The sequence below is a fragment of the Acomys minous genome (assembly GCF_964271855.1).
Source record: "Acomys minous genome assembly, chromosome: 11".
Classification (NCBI taxonomy): domain Eukaryota; kingdom Metazoa; phylum Chordata; class Mammalia; order Rodentia; family Muridae; genus Acomys; species Acomys minous.
Genome location: NC_140492.1, coordinates 74,619,448 through 74,643,004, shown reverse-complemented (window position 1 = coordinate 74,643,004; position 23,557 = coordinate 74,619,448). Strand labels below are relative to the sequence as shown.

At 43.7% G+C, this 23,557-nt stretch overlaps 1 protein-coding gene and 1 long non-coding RNA gene across 7 annotated transcripts in view; one reads left to right on the top strand and one right to left on the bottom strand.

Moving 5' to 3' along the window:
• FGD4 (FYVE, RhoGEF and PH domain containing 4) overlaps nt 1-23,557 on the bottom strand; it is a 157,157-nt gene that overhangs the window by 54,228 nt on the left and 79,372 nt on the right. For all 6 annotated transcript variants that reach the window (XM_084800971.1, XM_084800967.1, XM_084800968.1 and 3 more), the window contains exons 2-3: nt 19,457-19,576; nt 5,269-5,455 (exon numbers count right to left, since the gene is read on the bottom strand). In XM_084800971.1, the coding sequence (XP_084657097.1) occupies nt 5,269-5,363 (95 nt within the window). In that variant the 5' untranslated portion in view covers nt 5,364-5,455; nt 19,457-19,576. The remainder of the gene's footprint in view (nt 1-5,268; nt 5,456-19,456; nt 19,577-23,557) is intronic.
• Nucleotides 1-23,557, top strand: part of LOC311608467 — a 51,421-nt gene that overhangs the window by 4,781 nt on the left and 23,083 nt on the right. The window contains exon 2 of the long non-coding RNA XR_014782977.1: nt 9,740-9,836. This is a non-coding gene — a long non-coding RNA (uncharacterized lncRNA). The remainder of the gene's footprint in view (nt 1-9,739; nt 9,837-23,557) is intronic.

The following is a 23,557-nucleotide window of genomic DNA, read 5'->3' as shown; positions in this document are numbered from 1 at the left end:
GACTGAGTGCATCCTCCCTATCACTCAGGACAGTGACTGAGTGCATCCTCCCTATCACTCAGGACACTGACAGAGTGCATCCTCCCTGTCACTCAGGACACTGACTGCATCCTCCCTGTCACTCAGGACACTGACTGCATCCTCCCTGTCACTCAGGACACTGACTGCATCCTCCCTGTCACTCAGGACACTGATAGAGTGCATCCTCCCTGTCACTCAGGACACTGACTGACTACATCCTCCCTGTCACTCAGGACACTGACTGCATCCTCCCTGTCACTCAGGACACTGACTGCATCCTCCCTGTCACTCAGGACACTGACTGCATCCTCCCTGTCACTCAGGACACTGAGTGCATCCTCCCTGTCACTCAGGACACTGACTGAGTGCATCCTCCCTGTCACTCAGGACACTGACTGCATCCTCCCTGTCACTCAGGACACTGACTGCATCCTCCCTGTCACTCAGGACACTGACTGCATCCTCCCTGTCACTCAGGACACTGATAGAGTGCATCCTCCCTGTCACTCAGGACACTGACTGAGTGCATCCTCCCTGTCACTCAGGACACTGACTGCATCCTCCCTGTCACTCAGGACACTGACTGCATCCTCCCTGTCACTCAGGACACTGACTGAGTGCATCCTCCCTGTCACTCAGGACACTGACTGCATCCTCCCTGTCACTCAGGACACTGACTGCATCCTCCCTGTCACTCAGGACACTGACTGAGTGCATCCTCCCTGTCACTCAGGACACTGACTGCATCCTCCCTGTCACTCAGGACACTGACTGAGTGCATCCTCCCTGTCACTCAGGACACTGATAGAGTGCATCCTCCCTGTCACTCAGGACACTGACTGAGTGCATCCTCCCTGTCACTCAGGACACTGACTGCATCCTCCCTGTCACTCAGGACACTGACTGAGTGCATCCTCCCTGTCACTCAGGACACTGACTGACTGCATCCTCCCTGTCACTCAGGACACTGACTGAGTGCATCCTCCCTGTCACTCAGGACACTGACTGCATCCTCCCTGTCACTCAGGACACTGACTGCATCCTCCCTGTCACTCAGGACACTGACTGAGTGCATCCTCCCTGTCACTCAGGACACTGACTGCATCCTCCCTGTCACTCAGGACACTGACTGAGTGCATCCTCCCTGTCACTCAGGACACTGATAGAGTGCATCCTCCCTGTCACTCAGGACACTGACTGAGTGCATCCTCCCTGTCACTCAGGACACTGACTGAGTGCATCCTCCCTGTCACTCAGGACACTGACTGAGTGCATCCTCCCTGTCACTCAGGACACTGACTGACTGCATCCTCCCTGTCACTCAGGACACTGACTGCATCCTCCCTGTCACTCAGGACACTGACTGCATCCTCCCTGTCACTCAGGACACTGACTGAGTGCATCCTCCCTGTCACTCAGGCTTTCTGTGAGCCTTTGTTTGCTCGGCCTATTGAAGTAGCACATCCCACCATGCTTTCTAGTCTTCTTTCATTTGTCTTAAAAGGGCTTATTACTGTTGATACTCTATACAATATTGGGAGTACTAACAGCACAATAGAACCTCACTCCCAGGACATAGCTACATGCCTTTGTATAGTATTTGCCCAGCTTTTACCCATTAACTCAATGTTGAGGGTAGGGAACATAGAACTCCAAGCTATAATCTGAGAAATCTATAAGATGTAAATAAGAAATTCAAACAAACTAGAATTCTATAAGCCTGCAAATGGCATGTTGTTCCTAGTTTATTCCTATAACTTAGCTTGATGTGTGCATAGCGTTCAACAGATGTATTGTGGACTATCAGATTGATGATCCTATGACAATTACACAGCAGACAACATTTATGAAGTATCCACTAAGAGCCTAAAGCCTAAGTCTTTTTACTCTGGTTACTGTGTTTTATCCTTACAACAATTCCTAAAGCAGGGGCCCATAAACAGATGAATCTATACATGTGAAGTTTCTGTCCTATAGCCAATGTCACCTGGGTAGCAGGTGGCACACCCAGAGTCCTGTCATGAAGTCTGGCTCTAAATCCCATCACCATCTCTGTTCCTTTTTGGATACAATGAAGAGCAGGTAAATAAGCTGCCAACAAAAAGAAGGTACAAAAATGCAAGACTGGTTACCATCTTCCATACAGGTAGAACTCTGGTGCTGGGTGGAGAAGTGGGCCGAGGCAATATACTTTATAAAATACTGAGAAGGTGACAACTTTCTTCATTCATCCTAACCCTAACCCTTACCCAGCCATTGCGACTGCGAACTGAAGAGTAGAAAAGGAGATGGTAGCACCAAAGTAAAAAAGGAAGAAGAAGAAGAAAAAAAAAACTGGCTTAAGTCCAACACCATAACCACAGTAATAAGAGAAGAGAAAAATATTTCAGATGGAGAAATGCTTATATGTAAAATGTTGGAAGCAATGAATATAAATAAATGTGGCACATTCTACTGTTGTTATTTGACTTCTACACATAAGGCATCTTGAGTCTGGATATTCTGTCAAAAAATAAATCCTCAAAGATGAGCTAAGATGCCTGCTTTCTGTAGTGTTCTAAAGGAACACCATGGAAAATGGCTAGCAATTTACTGTAGTAAGTGACGTCATAGGTGCATGTGCACTAGAAGAAACAAGCTGGAGGGGTGTGGGTGGGTAGGGAAAGCAGTCCTTAAACTAGTTCCCAGGAGAATCCTGCTGCCTGTGGATGCTAGACTCTGTGTGTGTTTGTGTGTGTGTGTGTGTGTGTGTGTGTGTGTGTGTGTGTGTGGTGGGGTCACGTGCTTGGGAAAGCCCAGTGCTCTTGTCTGTAGAAAAATGTTATTTTTAAAATCATAAAGTTTTTCTAAGCTAAGAAAAGAGTGTACTTTGCTGGAGGTGGTGGTGCACACCTTTAATCCCAGCACTCAGGAGGCAGATGTGGGTGAATCTCTGTGAGTTCAAGGCCAGCCTGGATACAAAGAAACTGTCTTGAAAAACAAAAGAAACAAATAATTCTACTTCACAGAACAGTATTACTGTCACCCAAGTCAAACTATGATCCTCAGCTGGTTCTTTATTTAATTTTATTTTATTAACTTATTCATATTACATCTCAATTGTTATCCCATCCCTTGTATCCTCCCATTCCTCCCTCCCTCCTGTTTTCCCCCTACTCCCCTCCCCTATGACTGTGACTGAGGGGGACTTCCTCCCCCTGTATATGCTCATTCTTTAAAAGTTTTTACTACATTTAATATGTGTGTGTTGGAGAGAGGGAGGGAGAGAGGGAGATTGGGAGGAAGGGGGAGAGAGAGAGAGAGAGATAGAGAGAGAGGAGAAGAGAAGAGAAGAGAAGAGAAGAGAAGAGAAGAGAAGAGAAGAGAAGAGAAGAGAAGAGAGCTATGGAAGTCAGGGGACAACTTTTGGGAGTCCGTTCTCTCCTACCTTTAGTTTCAGGGACTGTGTTTAGGCTTTCGAGGCAAGTATTTCTCTTGTTGAGCCAGGTCACTGTTCTTCACCTGAGGTCCCTAACAGCAGTGATATGTGGCCCTCAGTGGTCTCCTGGCTTATTTCTGCACTTACTCAGAACAAGGCCGCCTCCTTTTGTTCTACGAAGTATCAGGCTGTGACCAACGGAGGTCAAAACTGAAAACCAGCCGCAGCCTGCAGGCTTGTGGACATTATCCTAGAGTAAAGTGGATGCATATCAACCTGCTCTGCAGACCCTTTTAGGGCTAGCCGTCCTGGTGTGAGGACATGACAGCCGCCCTAACCCTGATGGCACCGTGCTTTCGGCTGCCCAGAGTGAGCTGCTCCCTCCCAGTCGCCAGAGCGCTCAGGCCCGAGTGACAATTTCCACATAGCCTTTGCAGTACTGAGTCCTTTGGGGCCTCCCTGAGCCCAGTGTGAGAGCACTCATGTCAGGCTCCGGCTCCAGTGCTCGCTCCTCATAATCTGCAGTCATGGCAGTGGCTGCAGAACCTGTAAACTGGAAGGATCTCTTTTCTGTTTTTGAATCAATCAATTCTGAGAAGAAGAAAATCGGAATGGAATTTAATCACCGCTTTAGCTACTGCTACAATGGCAGCTCCCAAAAGCATTATGAGTTTACAGAAGAGCCCACGAGTGCTCAGCAAAGAAGTAAGAAGGCAGCCTTCTAAACGCTTTTCTCTAGAACTGGCAACTGTGCTTTAGTAAGCACACTACTCTGTAAGAACATTACATCTTAGTTTCTCATTTTTGAGGAGTTTTAGAAGGGGGCCCAGGCTCTCCAGACTCTTGATCCCCGGCTTCAGCACACCCCACCAAGTGTTGTAATTATGCCTGTGCCCCTTCGCTGGTTTATACTCACATTCTGAATTTTGAATGAACGACATTGTAGTTTCATGCTTGCTCATGCTTTCCAAGACATCCCAAAATATTCCTAGCTACAGTATCATTACATACATAATAACAAAATTGAATGTAATGGTATGCATAAAATATCCACAGAGATAAAATAGTAAAAGAAACAATTTTTAAAAAAGGATTCATGAATGGGAGATTCTCTCAGTATCACATCTGAATGAATGAAATATTTGGCTCTGTGCGTGCAAGTGAAATCATATACATATACTCTTTTTTAGATTTCTAGTGACATAAACAAAAATTTTGATACACTTTTAAAAAACAAATCGCCTTAAGTCAGCGATAGAAATTCTAAGGTAAACCAATTTAGGTAGTATATATAGCGAAGGAACTTATACATGGATTTGGTTTTTATCTTTACATGAGAAAAACACATTTTGCCCACACAGTCTACTAAGGAACATAAAATTATCTTTCTGAGAATGAAGTGGGTATTTACTATGAATATTGTGTTTAGTAATGACATCTCTTTGTAACATACCAAGAGGGAAGAGGGAAATAGATTGCATTCGTATAGAGGCCTCTCATTGTATGAAATAGACCAGAAAAACTAGAGAGGCCCAGGTGGGCAAGAATCCACCGGACTCAGATCCTTGCAGAGTGTGGGGAACGGAGCCGTACACGACTCGAAGCTTTTCTACAAAGCGAGATGTCCCTGACTGCAGCACTGCTACAAGCTGTAGCCCAGAGCAACACACACAGACACAGGAAATGAGACACAGCATAGCCATACATCGTAAGTGTGAACGCCGCCTAGGGCAAGATCAAGTAATTCATTTTTAAAATGTACTTATAAGTTACTACGACTTTCAGAGACCATCTTTCTTTCCTTCCCCATGCTCCGGGACTGCTCTTACCTGCCTCCTCCTTCAAAGTGACTGATGAGATCCGATACTTTACTAGGTTTTCCTTTTGAGGCACAGGAAGCAGGGGCCGGATTAGACTCCTCCATCCTTGGTTTTGTGTGAGGTAAAGCTTTAAGCCTGGGGACTTGCGGTGTATGGGGTAAAGGTGGATTCTGCAGATGTAATGGCTTTGGAGGCACTGTAGAAAAAAAAAAGAGAATTCAACATTTCACTGTTTTGCTCTGTAACAGTGAAGATTCTGGTACCCCGGGTGCAAATATCTTCAGCATTAGTAAGCTATTGTAACGGAGTCTGTCAAATTGGAACTGACCTATTTAATCTTTGCTATTTCTCCAGATCTCAGTGGGGAAATATATATGGATGGTATGTGTGTGCGTGTGTGTGTGTGTGTGTGTGTGTGTGTGTGTGTGTGTGTGTGTGAGAGAGAGAGAGAGAGAGAGAGAGAGAGAGAGAGAGAGAGAGAGGGAGAGAGAGAGAGAGAGACCTGGAAATCTATATAAGGCTACAGCATTCTAAACTATGAGACAGACTGCAGAGTACTTATTTTTCCAAACAGAGAAAAGGAGATAAGTTAGAAACCAGGTACTAGCAAGATACTGTGTTTTACAATGCAGACTTTCTCATAAGAGAATGATGCGGGGCTACAAAGTTCAACAACAACAACAACAACACACAGAGAACAGCAAAACAATGGCAAAGTAACATAATAACAGTTTTCTATTCTTAAACTTTTTATTTCTTTATTTGTTGTTGCTGTTTTCCATGTAGTATCTTACATAACAAAAAGCACTTTTCATGAAATACTAACATTTACAGAATTCCTCAGAAAGCTATACATAAAGATATAATATGCCAAGACTTCATGATTTTTCATTCATTTATTTTTTATTTAATTGATTTATTCAGATTACATCTAAATTGTTATCCTCTCACTTGTTCCTCCTGTTCCTCCCTCCCTCCCTCTTTCACCCTATTCCCCTCCCCTAGGTTTGTGACAGAAGGAGACCTCCTCCCCTACCATATGATCACAGTCTATCAAGTCTCATCTTGGTGGCCTGCTTATCTTTTCTCTGAGTGCCACCATACCTCCCCACCAAGGGGAAGTGGTCAAATATGGGGCACCAGAGTTCATGTCAGAGTTAGTTCCCACTCTCCACACAACTGTGGAGAATGTGCTTTCCACTGGCTAGATCTGAGTAGGGGCACTAATCAATTTCTTTTAGGGAACACAAATGTGTCGTGATGAGCTTTGTAAATGGAACAATTAATCTGACTAATTCTCTTTGAACATAAGGAGATCTGAATAAAAATATTGGCATGTTTTCTTTAAAGACAATGTTTTCAAAGATATACTCAAGGGAATGGTGCAATATCCACTAGGAAGGACACACTCTGGAGTAGAGAGCTGGCATTAACATAACAGGAGCTTTAATGTAGCAGGACCATCCGTGTAACACCTGAATTTCTGGAAGAGATTCTGAAAGCCAGAGAGTCCATGACGAATACTCTCAAAAGATGAAGTAGAAATGACTGAGAAACACCTATAAGAAAGTTTAACATCCTAGGCCACTGGAGAAATGGAAATTAAAACTACTCTTAGATTTCATGTTACACCAGTGAGAGTGGCCAAGATCGATAAACCAGATGACAGCACGTGATGATGAGGGTACAGGCAAAGGAGACGGTGGGAGCGCAGACTGCTTTGGCACCGTGGGAACTGCCCTAGCATCCAGTTACACCAGTCTTGGACACATACCCAAAGGACTGCAGGGACACTTGCTCATCCATGCTCGCTGCTGCTCTTTTACCAACAGCCAGAAACTGGAAACTGCCTACCTATTCATCAACGGATGGTTGGATAGTGAAAGTGTGGTACATTTACACAATCAAATGTGATTCACTAACCAAACAATTCTCAATGGTAAGCGGATGGAGCTAAAAACAACCATTCGAATGAGGCAAACAAACATTACAGGGTATTTTCAAGGACATTGGCTGTTGGTTATTCTTCATAGACTGATGCCAAGGCCATATTGCTGAAGACACAACTTACTCATATCATCCAACATGGAGATTTGAGGTGTTGCCCAACCAGAAGCTTCTCTACTGACTAGTGTCATGGTGCTCAAAAGTACTTTGCATGTTACTACAGAGGACAAGTAGTCATCAGGTGCACGCAGCTACAAATCCTGTGAACTACAACAGTGACCTATCAGTAAGATATACTCCAGCTATAGTAGGACAAATGTTATGGGAGTGACCAGGCAACTTTTTCAAAATGAAACAAAAAAATTTCATATAGTATATTATGATCCTGCTTTTCCTCTTTTCCCAGTCACGTTTTGGTTGGATTTAAGGCCTGCTTCATCAGATGGAACCCATAACTGAAATGGCTAACATGTCCAAAAACCTGAAACTAGATAGTTCATGGGCCTAGGGGAAAACCAAATCTGATAAAGGAACATAGCAATAAAATAAAACATAGCAATAAAATGACTCTTTAATGACATTGCTAAAGCCTCATAGATCAGTGCCCCTCTCAGCCATCATTAGAGAAGTTTCTTCTTAGAGTAATTAACTAACACACACACACACACACACACACACACACACACACACACACACACTATGCACAGAGTGAGAGTCTTTAGAACACTCAGCCTTAAATGGAACAGCTTTATCAAACCCCTTCCTTTAAGGCTCGGGGATGCATGCAGAAGAGAAGGCAAAAAGTTTTTGAAACAGAGATGGCAGATGACTCCAAGGAAACAGCAGCTTCCAGACACAGCATAACTGATGCAAGGATCTACATACAAACAGGACAACCTCAGCAGGGAGAAGAGGAAGTGAACACAAAGCCCTTCTCTTAATCAGGAAGGTATCTGCAATTGTTACCTGCTGGGAAAGAAGAAAATCCATTTTCCACAATGGAGTGACACTAGGTATATCACACCACACCCAAGAACAGCCCTATATCCAGGAACAGCTGTCCAACACAAAATGGATTTGTTGTTGTCTTTGTTGCTTTTGTTTCTCTCCACCCCCCTCCCTCCCCCCTCCCTCCCCTCCTCTCTCTCTGTGTATGTGTGTGTGTGTATGAGATATTTTTGTTTTATTTTGGTTTTTTTTTTTTGTCAGTGAGTTTTTTTGTTTGTTGTTTTGACTTTTGTTTTGTTTTGGTTATCAGAGAAAGAACATGAAATTGGATGGGCAGGAGACAGCAAAGATACAGGAGGAGTTTGGGGAAGGAAATGATAAAGTATATTATATAAAACATTTTTAATGGGAAATATTTACTATTTTTTTATTTCAAAATTATTATACTAGCAGTGATCTGATATGATGTGTCTCTGGTAGTATACGAAGTAGAATATTCTTGCCAGATAATGCCCACTTTGTTGTAAGGATTATTTTGAGCAAAGACAGACATTAGAGAATATTTTGACCTTGTCCCTTCCCCTGCGGGGATGTCCTCATACAGGAGAAGAGTAACATTCTTATCCTCATTACTGGGAGGCTAAGGCTGAGAAAAGTCTATGTTAACAAGCCTTGCTAAACTAATCTTCCTCTTTCTAGTTTTCCCCAATATTCTATAAAAAATCCTTCTGGTGTTCTTATGTCTACATAATTCATCTCTCTACCTACTTTAGCATACAAAAGCTCACAACGAACAGCTTTTTGAGGTCCCTTGCTCTTGTGGTGGTTCTAATACACATATTGCTGGAAGCCAGACTGACCCAAGGCTGCCACCCAGAGGCCTCGATGAAAAGACAAAAGGAGCACTAGTTCTGTGTCCCTTCCCAGGGGCAGTCTTGGCAAGTCCCGGCTGGGGCTAGGACCAGGGCCTTCAAGGAGCTACGGTTTGGTTCCTGGGAAACGAGCTTTCTCTCTCTAGCTCTCTGGGGCTGCAGTTATCAGTCCCAAGGCAGCCGTGCCCGAGCTGTCCTGCATTCTCTGCCCACACTGGCTGATTTAGCTCTTTGCTGACCGCGGCCTGTTCTCTGCGCAAATAGCACACATGACACTGCACTTCTTAATGAGCGTCCTTGAAATAAGTCACCAGCTGAAAGACCTTCTGCTCAACACCACAACATTCAGGACCCTTATTCCTGTGAGTCTGGGTCACATATAAAAATAAAATTAAAATGTATGCTTTTCTCCTGAACATCAGTTTACGTCTATGTCAGCTTAAGTCTTTTTTTAATTAATTACTTTATTTATTTGCTTTACATCTCGATTGTAGCCCCATCCTCCCCACCCTCCCTCCCTCCCTCCCTCTCCCCTCCCCTTTTCCTCAGAAAAGGGGGAGGCCCCCCTACCTACACAACACAGCTCATCGGGTCGCATTAGGACTGAACTTGTCTTCTTCCCCTGTAGCCTGGCCACAGCCCTGACAGGAGGAAGTGATCACAAAGCAGGCAACAGAGTCCATGCTACAGACAGTCCCTACTTCTCTTACCAGGTAGGAGACCCACAAGAAGCCTGAGCTGCCACCAGCTGCATCTGTGTAGGAAGCCTACAGGAGGCGCACTGGGCGTGGGGTATCTGAGCAGCAGAAGGTAAGAGGCTCTGGATAAGGTGAGCAATCTGGCTCTGACTACAAAACGCCAACATTGTTTCCCAGATGAAAGGAGGCATCCTGGAAGCTAGGGTTGCTAGTTCCAGCCCCCCACGCCCCCGCCCTCAGTGGATGGCTCCCAGGTCCAAGAGACACACAGGGTCCTTGGCTCCCAGCACCTGAAGACTCCCAGGTTCCAGGAAAGCATGGCGCCTGGATAGCTTGTGAATACCAGGGACAGGGGCCCAGCCTCAGGCCAACGGTTCCACCCATCCCCAGGTAGGGGACCAGATGGACGGTAGGAACAACCAGGGTCCCATTCCAAGATGGCAGAGACCAGTGGAGTCTGAGTTCCAGGAGCTGATGTCTGCAGAGCCAGCAATCTGGTGCGCTGGTTGCAGACTTGGAATTGCCAACATCTGTTGGTGTTTCCCTGAAGAGAGGAGCGGATCCCAGCTGCCAGACAGACGTGATGCCACCCTCGGCCCTCTCAGCTACTGCCAACATCCTGAGGCGACTCTTAGGTTCAACACAGACTTTGAAATCACAGAGAAGAGGCATTCAGTCCCCTATATGTGTATATGTGTATAATGTTAGAAACTAGCATTAAGTAATCTTCCTTTCTTACACATCAATATCCAAAGATTAAGAACGAATGGTATACTGTTGTGGTGACGCACACCTATAATCCCAGAACGAGAGGCAGAGGCAGTAGATCTCTGTAAGTTTGAATCCAGTCTGGTCTACATAGTCTCTTTCTCCAAAACAAAAACAAAAACAAAAAAACCCCAAAAGAATCTATAATACAATGAAAAGGAATCTTAGAATCTAGAGCTAAGAAACCATGATTTTATAATACCTGAGAAAGTCTGTCATAAATTGAAGGCAGAAGCCTATGACCACAGTTTTTGACATACTATTGGTGTCTTAGAGTTTCTATCACTCTGATAAAGCATCATGGCAGAAACAAAACAAAACAACAACAACAAAAAAACCCACCAACTTGTGGAAGAGAGGGGTCATTTCATTTTACAGTTTACAAATCCATCAAAGAGGGAAGCCAAGGTAGACGCTCACCAGGAGCCTGGAGCTCCAGCTGCTTACTCACTTGTTCCTCTTGGCTTGCTTGCTGCTTTTTCACAGCACCTAGGAGCACCAGACAGGCACAGCGCTGTCCGAAAGGAGCTGTGCCCTCTCTGTCACCATCAGTGAAGAGAATGCCCTGCAGACTTCACCTCAGGCTAATATTGTGGAGGCATTTTCTCAGTTAAGATTCTTTTTTCCTCAGATACCTTGTATCACGTTGACATAAAAACTCGCCAGCATGATTGGTATTAGAGACCATGAAAATGGAGGACCCCTAACACTACAGTTTCTTCTTTTACTAATTCATTTATGTCTATGTACTTTGGGTGATATGTTAGTTCTAAAGATAAAAATATGACATTAATTTCACTTTTAAAACGAGAAAATTCATTTCTGGGTTTGGTTTTGCATTAAGTTTAGTATGTAACTACAGTCCTTCCCTGCTTTGTTGTTAGACATCACACAGCAACAGGATGCTCAGGTAAAGGCCACCCTAGATCCAAACTATCTACAACTCTTTCTAAATAAAGAAGAATATTTAAGTAGCCAAGGCTGGCAATGCACACATCCTGGAACTTAGAAGGTAGAGGCAGAGGGTTGTTAATTTTGTAATGGCTTAATCCATACAGTAAGAACAAAATAAAACAAACCTCACAAAAGAATACTTAAGTATGTCTTGCCAGGACTTAAAACAATTTCAGAATCATGTAGCAAGGACTCTGTGATATGTCTAGATTTAAATAAAAACATGTTAAAAAGACATACACTATGGAGAGTTTTTTTTTTAAATAAGACTTCATTTTCCTTCATAGGAAAAATAAGACTTCTCATACTAGTTGCACTTCTTTTTTTTGCTTTTTTAAAATATTTATTTATTATGTATACATTGTTTTGCCTGCATGTACCCCTGCAGGCCAGAAGAGGGCACCGGAATCTCATTATAGATGGTTGTGAGCCACCATGTGGTTGCTGGGAATTCAACTCAGGACCTCGGGAAGAGCAGGTGGTGCCCTTAACCTCTGAGCCAGCTTTCTAGCCCACTACTTGCACTTCTACAACCTTATCTGTGCAGCCTACATTCTCTCTCCTCAGTGGTAATAGACTATCATCTCGGTCTCCAAGTTTTTGTAACAACCAGCATGTCTCTTAAAATCCCATAGCCTACTTGGCTAACTCCTGTAATTCTGCCATCGTGCAGCTCAGTCATCAACTGGTAAAGCATTCTGCTCTGACCATGACCCTTGACACCTTACAACATTTGGCCCAGGGCTGAGGAGATGGCTCAGTAATTCAAAGCAGTGACAGCTCTTCGTTTCCCAGAACCTACACGAAGACTCACAACTATATGCAACTTCAGTCACAGGGGCCCAATAGCATCTTCTGGCTTCCATGGTCACTGTACATATGTGTTATACACACAAACATTCAGGCAAACACTCATGCACATAAAATAATGAATAAATAAATTCTCAGAAAACTTTAAATGTTTCTATAGAAACAGAAAGGTAGGCCAATGGAATAGAACAAAAGACCTGAAAATAAACACACACAACTATGGACACCTAATTTTGGACAAAGGTGTAAAAAAAATGTGGTGGAAAAAAATAAAGCCTATTCAACAAAAAGTACTGGTAAAAAATCAGGTATTCTCTTGAAGAAGAATGAAATCTGATCCATGCCTTTCACTTTGTTTAAAAAAAAAAAAAAAGATCCATGTAAACTGAATCAGAAGCCTAAATTTGAAAGCTGAAATTGCTCGAGGAAAATATTGGGGAATATACTTGCTGATAAAGGTCTAGACAAATAGCTTTCTGAAAGAATTCCCATAGCACAAGAAATAGCCTCAAGAATAAACAAATGGAACTAAACTGCCTATCAAGAAATGGATTAATAAAATGAGGATAGTTGTCAAACAGGCAACAGAAATTACAAGTAAATACTAAAAAATGTGTTCAACCACCTGCAGGCTTTGAACTTCTTCAAACCTGCTTTGCCTTACTTATGGTTCTTTAATTCTTACACCTCCCTTCCAGCCCACCTGCCCTAGATAGGAGAGAAAAACGGTTAACGAAACAGGAGAAGTAGACCTTTTCAGACTCAGTCCCTTGGAACGATTCCGCTGGCGCAGTCAGCAGGACTTCAGCAGACCCCTTACACGGCAAACCAGCAACTCAACAAAAGTGACTGCAACCGCAGCCGCTGGAATCCGGAGCAGCAGCCGGAACCTGGAACCATGAAGCGTTCGCCGCAGTTGTTCTCTCTAGAAGCATCTCAAAGTGAAGTGATGAACAGCCAAGACCAAAACAAGCCCCGCCTCTTGTTTTGGGTTCATATATAGATCTCTCAGAGTCTGTACTAGGATGTTTATCAGTTAGCAAAGACCATGCCGCCACAAGAGGCGGTTCTTTTCCCACTGGACAAACATCACCTGTTCTCTCGCAGGTCTGTTTTCAGTGGAAAAACACTGCACACCCTCACACATCCCAAACTTGGGATCAAAACAAAAACATGTTTACATCCACTACAAACATCCTTAAGAAAATGTGAGGAAAGAGGAATCCTTCCTTATTTCCTGCTGGCAAGAGTACAAACTAGTCCAGCCATTATCGAAATCAGTATGGAGTTTTAAAAATAATTAAAAGAAGATCTCCTGCATTACCCAGCTATACCATACTTGAGACTCTTCAAAACATTGACACAGAAATACTTGCACATGCACATTTATTATTATTCTATTCACAATTGCAAAGAAGTGGAAGCAACCTAGACACTAGCCAATGAACAGATAATGAAAATTTACAAATGGACAATGGAATTTTATCCCTTAAATTTGTCCATTAATAGGAGGTTCCAGTATCTCAACCTGCCTCCCCGAGTCACCCGCGTGCAACAGCCCTCTGCCTCCCGGCTCGAATGTACATAATAAACACACTGAGCTTTGGGGAGGCTTTGGTTTCTCCATCAGAGAGCTCAGGTCCCCTGACCCAAGCTTTTCTACGTGCCTGTCTGTCTTTTCTCCACCATTCCTTCTGCATATCCGGTCAAGTCCAGCCCCTGAGGCCATGCAAGCTCTCAGAAGAGAGAACAAAACACAGTTGTTCCCCTGGGGCTGAGCGCTCAGGCACGCCTTCTCAGTACTTTGGCCAGTTATGCCTCTCTGCACCAACTACTACCCACAGCAAAAAGAAGCTTTTCTGACCAAGGTTGAGAGCAACCCAGGTCTATGGGTACAAACACAAAGATTTAAAAGCCAATTTGCCAACATGTCCATTTAATAAACCAACAATAGCAAGTTGCACCCCAGGGGCTATGACCTCTGTAGGCACAGGCTTTACTGTGTCAGGCATGCATTCCATCCTGTGGTGCAAGCCTCAAGTCAAATGTAAAAGGTTGCGGGTTATTCCAGAACACTCATGTCTCCATTGCACGTACGGCCTGGCTGGCTGATACTGCATGAAGCACGCAAGGTCGGGCTCTGCGTGAGACCACTGATGCCTTCTCTTTTTTTAACTTTCTTTTTTTTAAAATTTTATCTTATTAATTTATTCATATTACATCTCAATGGTTATCCCCTCCCTTGTATCCTCCCATTCCTCTCTCCCTCCTATTTTCCCCTTACTCCCCTCCCCTAAGACTGTGACTGAGGGGGACTTCCTCCCCCTGTATATGCTCATAGGGTATCAAGTCTCTTCTTGGTAGCCTGCTATCCTTCCTCTGAGTGCCACCAGGTCTCCCCATTCAGGGGACGTGGTCAAAAATGAGGCGCCAGAGTACGTGTGAAAGTCAGACCCCACTCTCCACTCAACTGTAGAGAATGTCCTGTCCATTGGCTAGATCTGGGTAGGGGTTTAAAGTTTACCGCCTGTATTGTCCTTGGCTGGTGTCATAGTTTGCGCAGGACCCCTGGGCCCAAATCTGCCTATCATAATGTTCTTCTTGTAGGTTTCTAGGATCCTCTGGATCCTTCAACTTTGTTATTCTCCCATGCTTCTCTCATCTAGAGTCCCAATAGGATGTCCTCCCCTCTGTCCCAGTTTCCTGGTTAGTGAAGACTTTCATGGGACATGCCCCTTGGGCTACTATGCAGATATAAGTGAGTATATACCATTTGACTCTGCTTCTGGGTTAACTCACTCATTATGATCATTTCTAGTTCAATCCATTTGTCCACAAATTTCAGGAATTCCACTCCTTGGAATATACTCAGAAGATGCTCCAGCACACAACAAGAAAATTTGCTCAACCATGTTCATAGCAGCCTTATTCATAATAGGCAGAACATGGAAACATTCTTCAGTAGAAGAATGGATAAAGCAACTGTGGTATATATACACTATGGAATACTATTCAACTATTAAAAACAAGGAATTCCCGAAATCTGATGCCTTCTCTTTCTCAGCAGCCTGCATTGCAACTTCTGGCCCAACGAAAGCTACCCAGCCAGAAAGAAGATGCTAAGTCAGTTTGAAACGGATTTCTCTGTGGCCTTAAGTGAAAATGTACAGTGCCTTCAGCACCTCCAACTAGAGCCTACAGCCCAGGTTTATAGTAACAGGCTTTAAACGGCCTCCTAAGGAGAAGGCCTCAGAGCCTGCTAGAAGGTTGTTATGTTGTAACAGTTATGCCAGTGTCGTGCCAATGGGCCCGTCCTGCCTGGTAGGTCAGTACTGCAGCATGCGGAGTCCGTCACTGGGTAAGATGGAAGCCCGCCTAGTACCTTCAACACTATGGAAGTTAGCAAGCAAGGAAAAAAAAATTGGACAGTTACAACTCGATTTCTCTATGTGCTACAAATAAAGTGTGCAGTATCTCCAGAAATAGCCTTAACATCTATCTACCTAAGGTGAGCAATCAAGAACACTGGTGATAGCCTATGTTGTTTTGGGGACCTCTAGGGCCTCTTGACTAAAAACTAATAGGGGGGCATCTTGTGGCCAGGACTCAGATTTTTGTTTAAGAACTTATGACTTCTAGGCAGCATGGTCCACACATGTATGGTCCACCCTCTGTGCAGCCTCCACCCCCATTACAGTTTTATTAGTTGATGAACAAATGGGTCTCTACACAGCATCTCCATACACCCGTGGTTTTGGCTGTCCCACACTCGCCTTCTAACCCTCATTCCTACTGAAATCTTTAACCTTCCCTATTCGTTCTCTTTTATATGATGCATTCTACTATACTTTCTGATTATATTTTTTAATTGGGTTGCAAAACCGTAGCACTCTGTGTGGCCTTTAACACAGCCTTCATTTTGGTCAAGCATTTCTCTACCCCAATACCCGTCATCCCCTTCCTGCCGATGTCCTCCTCTTCCTCCTCCTCCTCCTCCTCCTCCTCCTTTCCTGTCCCCTACGTCCTACTCTTCTTTCCCCTTCTCTGTCCTCCAGTTGCCCATTTCCAGCCCCTGGCTACCACACACACTCCACACTAAACAGACAAAGTCTTCCAGACAGGGTCCACACATGATACAGAACATGGTTTTTGTTTGTTTGTTTGTTTGTTTTTTCCCTGTCTGGGTCTATACAACCTTATGCAGTATCATTTCTTTTTATATTTCATCCATTTACTTAAAATTTTCATTTCTCTTAAAAAAAAAGAAGAATATTCCATTGTGTATATGTACCACATTTTTATTCCACTTAGTGGTTGGCGGACATTTATATGTTGATTCTGTTTCTTTTTTCTTCCTTTTAATTTTATTTTTCAAGACAGGGTTTCTCTGTGTTATCTTGGCTATCCTAGACTGGCTTTGTAGATCAGGCTGGCCTCGAACTCACAATGATCCGCTTGCCTCTGCACACCCTCCTCCTGGTTACTGAGTTCTGGGATTAAAGGCGTGCGCCACCACCACCCGGCTGATTCCATTTCTTATGAACATAGCAACAGTGAGCAAGTATCTGAGCAGCGGGATAGTAAGTCCTCTGGTGCATGAGCAGGGTGGTACAGCTCTCTCTGGTTTTTATACAACCCTTCAGACTGATTTCCAAAGTGGCTGTACTAGTTTACACAATATTTAAGAGTTTGTTTTTCTCCACGCCCGTGGCAGATGCCAATTCAACCTATTTTATTTATGGTGTCATTTAACTTAATGCTTCTGTTTGGCTTTTGTCTAGACGATCTAATGGGAAACATGAGATCGCAGTGCTGTAGTGACCCACTCTCACCGTGCTGGGGTCGGTGCATGGCCTTACATTTAGTACAGTCTGATTTAAGAAAAGGAGTGCACTTATGTTTGGTGTATATGTTTAGAATTAAAATACTCCATGGCGGATTATTCTCTTAACACATAATCTCCTCTGGCTAGTTTGTGTTCGAAGACTATTTTGTCAGAGAATAGAATAGCTGTGTTTGCTTGTTCTATCTGCTTGGAAAATCTACTTTAATCCTTTTGCTTCAAGTGAATGCTCATCATCCATCCAGGAGGCAGTGAAAAGATGGACCCCGTCTTCTAACCTAATGTCGTAGTCTTTGTTTTTGTCATCGAGTTGAGACATTAGCATTGTATCGTTGAAAGATTAGTTTCTGTCATTTCACTTCTCTGTAAATGTCAATACTTTTTCTTGACACAACAGTGTAGGTTTTAATATTTCAGAACTAGGAAGACATCTTTCCAGGCTCTTCTGGCTTTGAAAGTTTCTATGGAATAAACAAGCATTATTCTGAATATCCTGTCTTTATAAGCCCCCTGGCTTTCTCTCCTGCAGTTTTCAGTACCTTTTCTTTATTCTGTGTTTTTAGTGCTGTAACTACAATATGGCTCTTTTCGGGGCCTGTCTATTTGGTTTTCTGTAGGCGTCTCCCCCTCCCTTTTATTGAAAACAGATTTTCTTCTTATACAATATATCCTGATTACAGTTTCCCCTTCCGCTCCTCCTCACCTCCTCCCAGCCAGATCCACTCTCGCGTCTGTCATTAAAGAACAAGCTTCTAAGAGATAACCACCAAACTGGCAAAACAAAACAGAGTAAGATAAAACAAAAACCATCGCATCTTAGTTAGACAAGGTAAAGTATTTAGCATGCTTCTTGAACCTGGGTGGCAATCTCTTTTTCTAGGTTTGGAAATTTTCTTCTGTGATTCTTTTGAAAGTATTTTCATTCTTCTGTGCATATAATTTTAAATCTAAGACTTTTCATGGCGTCTCAAACCTGTCACACGTTCCATCTTTTTGTCAATAGCCTTTCCTGAATGACCTAATTCTTCTGCCTTGTGCCTAAGATGTGGCGCTGCTCTCTCCACATGCTGTGCTCCATTGGAGAGGCTTCTCAGGAGCTCTTACTTGCCTTGCTGGGATACTTTAATTTGGCTTTTCTTCAGCAAGTCTATGTCATTCTCACACAAGGTTGTGGCGTAAGGAGGCAGGGGCATTTGGTACATGTTATAACTGTTAGGGGAGGGCACTGGGAGAGAGTATACGAATGGGCTTAAAGCACCTTAAACAGCATCCCAGAGAGAAGACCAGCTTCTTTCACTGTGCTACCCAAACCGGAAAGCAGGCTCTCTGCACTGGGTGGTTTGATCTAGGCTCTGCAGCCGCCACAACTGCGGGAAGTGAACTGCTCTTGTTAAGAAGCTACCAGCTGGTGATACTTTGTCACGGGAGGTCAGACAAAGACGGATGCTAAGGGAGTATTGGGGAGTCACTCTGCGTAAAAGATGAGCTGGGCTTTTAGCCACGAGCACCAGGGAAGAGGGCCAATGAACAAGAAGGAGTGTTGTGCCACAGCGTCTGCTTTGTGACCGACTTAGTTCCTGTAGTTAGAGAACCTGGTATATTATTAGCCTGGGTTTAACATGGGGAGTGACAATATCCTGGCTTAACCACTGAACTATAAAACAGCAGGAGCAAGGCCCAGCGCTGTCTCCCTACATCTCGGGACTGCTTTGGCATGGGATGGCTAGAAGATCACTGCCTTGTTTTCCCAGTGTTCTAACGGGAAGACAACGTAAAGCAATGCATCTTCTGAAAGTAAAGCAAAGCCGTAAAAGCTTTTTAAATACCAAGCTTCTTTTAATCTGGGTAATTACATAAACAAAGTTACATTAATTTCAGTTTACTCTCATTTTTCATCTTTGAACTCAGGTCTAATGCGCAAAGCCCTGTCCTGTGTTGTGCACATAAAACAGCTTAAACCACGGTTAAGACTTTCTACGTTTATATTCATCTTATTATTATAGAGGGAAATATGGTCAGGAGTAAAGGTGATAGGCTCACAATTGGTTTTGCTATGTAAGCCACCAGTTACTGGCTTTTGCTTGAAAGCCCATACTTTATACCGCAATGAACACAGTCAGCAGGGGCCAGGATTCCATAATCCACTGGGTTTTATTTTACACTCATTTTTAAGTATCTCTTTCAGAAAGCCCTTAGCAAAGAGACTTTAGAGCAACTGGATACCATGCCAAGCATCACAATCCGGAACGTGCACCTTGTTTTACGAGCGGGCAAATGCTGGTTTCTACCTGAGCAGGTCACACACAGTCCCATTCAGCCCTTCTTGAACCTGACCAATCACAGCCCAGGACACAAACCTTGTGGCTTTGGACTTGCAGCTGAGCGTTTTGCTGGTGTCCTCCCATTTATTCCCTGAGCCCCTGTGGTTGCGTTGCTTGTCGTGCAAGGTGGAGCGACCTTTGGGCAGGTATTGATGCCTAGAATTTAAAAGGAAAGGGAAGGTAAATTCAGACATACAGTACAGCTCTGGTTCAAAGAGTTAATGTTCTTCTGACCACACAAAAACTGCATTTTAAGACCTTACAAACACTTGTCATGGATGTGTGTCCTGGATAGATTTTCCTGGGGAAGACCTCATTTTAATTTTCATATTGACATAGAAGGGAGCCCCCTCTCTCCCTGCAGAAAGGACAGCATACAGCTGCTAAGTGATACTTCAGTGTCTAGTCAGTGACCAAATTACTCAACTAAACCAAGGAAAATAACACCATGGCTGCTGACATGGAGACTCAGGAAGAATGTCTTGAAGTAAAATTGAACCAAATGTTCCCTTCCCCCCAAGTGGGTGACATGGCAATATTAATAATAAACTAACCAGCTAGGAGAAAATAAAACTTCAATCAGAAATTCATTATGACTGAAACAAATTTCTTTTTTTTTTTAAAGATTTATTTATTTATTATGTATACAATGCACATCAGATCACATTATAGATGGTTGTGAGCCACCATGTGGTTGCTGGGAATTGAACTCATGACCTCTGGAAGAGCAGTCAGTGCTCTTAACCGCTGAGCCATCTCTCCAGCCCCCTGAAACAAATTTCTTAAGTTGTAATTTTAGAAGATATCCTTTGTTATGAAAGGAAGCTTCATTTTTTTTTGTATGATTCAAATCTCTGAAGTGAAAACTATTCACGATCTTTTAAAGCCTTGAAATCATTCTGAAAGCAAATGTTTATCTGAACAGTCCAACCAATCTTCTCCCGAGTCATCAAACTGCCTCTCAGCAGAAAAGATGGACAAGATCGATAAAGCCGTGACTACTGTGTTCCCCGTACTCCCTTTGGAATTTAGTCATCAAGTCAGATTTTAGAAAACATGGAGTTCCAAGCATTATCTGAGGAGTTATTAGACAGCTGGGGCTAAAGCAGAAACTACTGTCGCCATCGACAGATACTTTCTGCTAAATGGTGCAACTCTGCTCTGGATTAAGCATCATTTAGCAAAATAAGAATTATGGAAAAATTTCAATAGAATCCTCTTAAAATTCCTAAAGAAAGAAACCAAAATCCAAATCCTTTTGAGACAGGGTGTTGCCATGTACTCCTAGCTGGCCTAGCACTTGCTATGTTGGCCAAGTTGGTCTTGAATTTACAGAGAAATCCCCACCCACTCCACACTTCTGTTTCCCAAATACTGGAGTTGCATGTGCCACCACGCTCAGCTAAAAGATCATGTGTTTAGATGGATAAGCATACACTTATTTTTAGAAAAACCAAAACAGAGGCACAGCCAGACAAGCTTTAAGGCAATTTGGGTGTTTGAGACAACTGAAGAACAGCCAGGCACCCTAAGGATGCCTGCTGTGATCTTCTGAGGGGTAGCGTTAGGGCAGAATCAGTGAAAACACACCATGTAACCCAGAGGGAACGACCCTGACACAGAGGTACGCTTGCTCTGGCAAAGCAAGACTGCTGCTTTATCCTCAGACTACAGAAGCTAAAGCCAGGCTGTGTGGGCTGACCTCAGCGGTCAACTGAAACCTAAGCAGCTGGCGGGCAAGGAGGGGACTTTCTTTAGCTGGATCATCTGAGGTGGGAAGCCGCAGCCTAAGTCTGGGCCGCACCTTCAGGACCGGAGTGAAGGGAGGTTCCGCTTTTGTCCGCTTGCCCTCACTCTTGCTGGCAAGCTATCTCTCCTGCTGCTGGGACAGCGCTTCGCTGCTATTAGAAGCTCCTTCTTTGCGATTCTGACACTCACTAAAGATCACCCGAGAAATCCAGCCTCATGGACTGAACAAACTACTGGATTCGTAGCCCTTGTTGGACTAGCTGTAAGCCACCCATCACACACACGTACAATACTGTTTCATTCTGTCGGTTAGAAAAACAAAAGCAAGTCTTTAAGGAACAGACCACTACTGACACATCTTAGAAAGAAACAAGCTGTATCTTTCAAAATTAGGTGCCTAATTTCCAGCTAGCAAGCTTAACCGGTACAATGGGCCTCGCAAATGCTATTTCTATAGGCGACCTCCCATGGATGGACTCGAAGTTCTTATAATAAGAGATCAATTCCACCACAATTTTCTTAGCACTTCACTGAATTCACGGTTACAGATCTGGATGACTAGAAACTTCATTTCAGAGCAAGTAAAAAAGTTCCCAACTTTCAGCCACAATCAGCGAACATGGAAGCACACAGGTAGGACGCGGGCAATGCTAACAATTTTTAAACGTATTTAAAGCAGTCACGAAAGCACACTAGAGACGAGCCCCTCCCCGGACGCCCAGCAGAGGAGCATCTCCGTCTGGGGGTGGGGCTAGCCTGGTCTGGGGGTGGGGCTAGCCTGGCCCGGGTCTCCTGAGCAGTGTCTGTGTCACACGCACTACAGAACCTGCACCCGGTCACGAGCTACTTCATCTTGATTCTTGGAGACCAACAATAAAACAAACCTTCTTTCTTTTTGTGGCTGCCTCAGCCTTCTCCCATTTGGAGAGTTTTTATTTGTGAGCTTATAGGGCAACAGGGAACAAAAACTAACGCGTCCTCACATCCAGGATACTCTGCTTTAACTACCGAGTCTTATATTCCGAGCTGACCTAGCGTTAAGGAGTTGGCTTTAATTGTAGACTAAGCAGAGCGGCAGGCTGTGGTTCAGCACAGGGCACATCTCACTTAAAAACTCTGTCACTTTGAGGCCTGTGCTTAGCCACTATTCCTAACCCATTTTGCTGTCTTGCTGGACTATCACGTCTACAGAATGTTCAGACATGCTAACTTCAAAGCATCCCAACCCATTTTCATTTTCAATGCATTTCCCTTCCCGTTGCAACTGGGCAGAGTACACCCGTGGCTTCTATCTCACTTATCTTTCTGCATTTAACATGCACCACGTTAGTACCCTTCCTTGGCAGATATTCCCTTAGTCTAGTTAGGGTGGTTTTGGCAACTTTTGTGAACTGCTATGTTGGGCAGTTACAACCATCCTAGGAAGGCGCCTCCTTAGTCTGTGTTTAGAGTTTTCTGGCCACACATTTCTGAGGAAAGGACACCTTGTACCGCCCATCACTTGAGACTGAATCTTTACAACCGTAAAGACAGTTTGACTCCCTGACTGCACTGAGTGTCCAGCGTAGATCTACATGTACTCCAGTCCTCAGTGTAAGCCTGGCAATCACATTGACTTTATTTCTTCTGTTTTATGGAAAAAATATTTTTATACAGTATATTCTGATTACAGTTTTCTACGCCCCAACTCACCTGAGAACTGCACCACTTACCCACTTACTCAACTCCACACCTTTTTTTCTCTATCATTAGAATATAGGCATCTACAAACAATAATGATAGAAAATAAACAAAACACAAACAAACAAACAAGGGGCCAAAGAAAAAGCACAAAAACCCCACATATACAACAGAGACATACATGTTTACATGAACAGAAATCACATAAAAACACAAAGTAGTAAACCATAATATACACACAAAAGACCTGTAAGGGGGGAAAAGCCGTAACAAAGCATTTTGAGACAAAAAAAAACCCCTCAAAAATGCCATTAAGCTCATTTTGTGTTGAGCATCTTACTGCTGGGTACACGGCGTAGCCTTAAGAGTGGTTTGTATCTCAAGAGAGACTCCATGTTCTCCATGGGAGAGAACTAATTTTTCACTTGTGAGCAGTTATCAGTTGGAGGTGGCTTCTGGGTTACAGTGTGGCTCGTGTGTACTTCTGCTCTCTGCAACGGGACCCCGTAAGGACGGTGCTGATGCTGTGCATGTACCACAGCTTCTGTGAGTTCATATGTGCATCAGCCCTGCTGTGCTTAGAAGGCCTGATTCCTTGGTGCCCTCCATCTCCCCTGGATCTTACAGCCTCTCCATCTTCCACAGGATCTCCTGAGCCTCGGGGGAAGGATTTCACAGAGGCAGCCCATGTGGGAATATCAAGGTTTT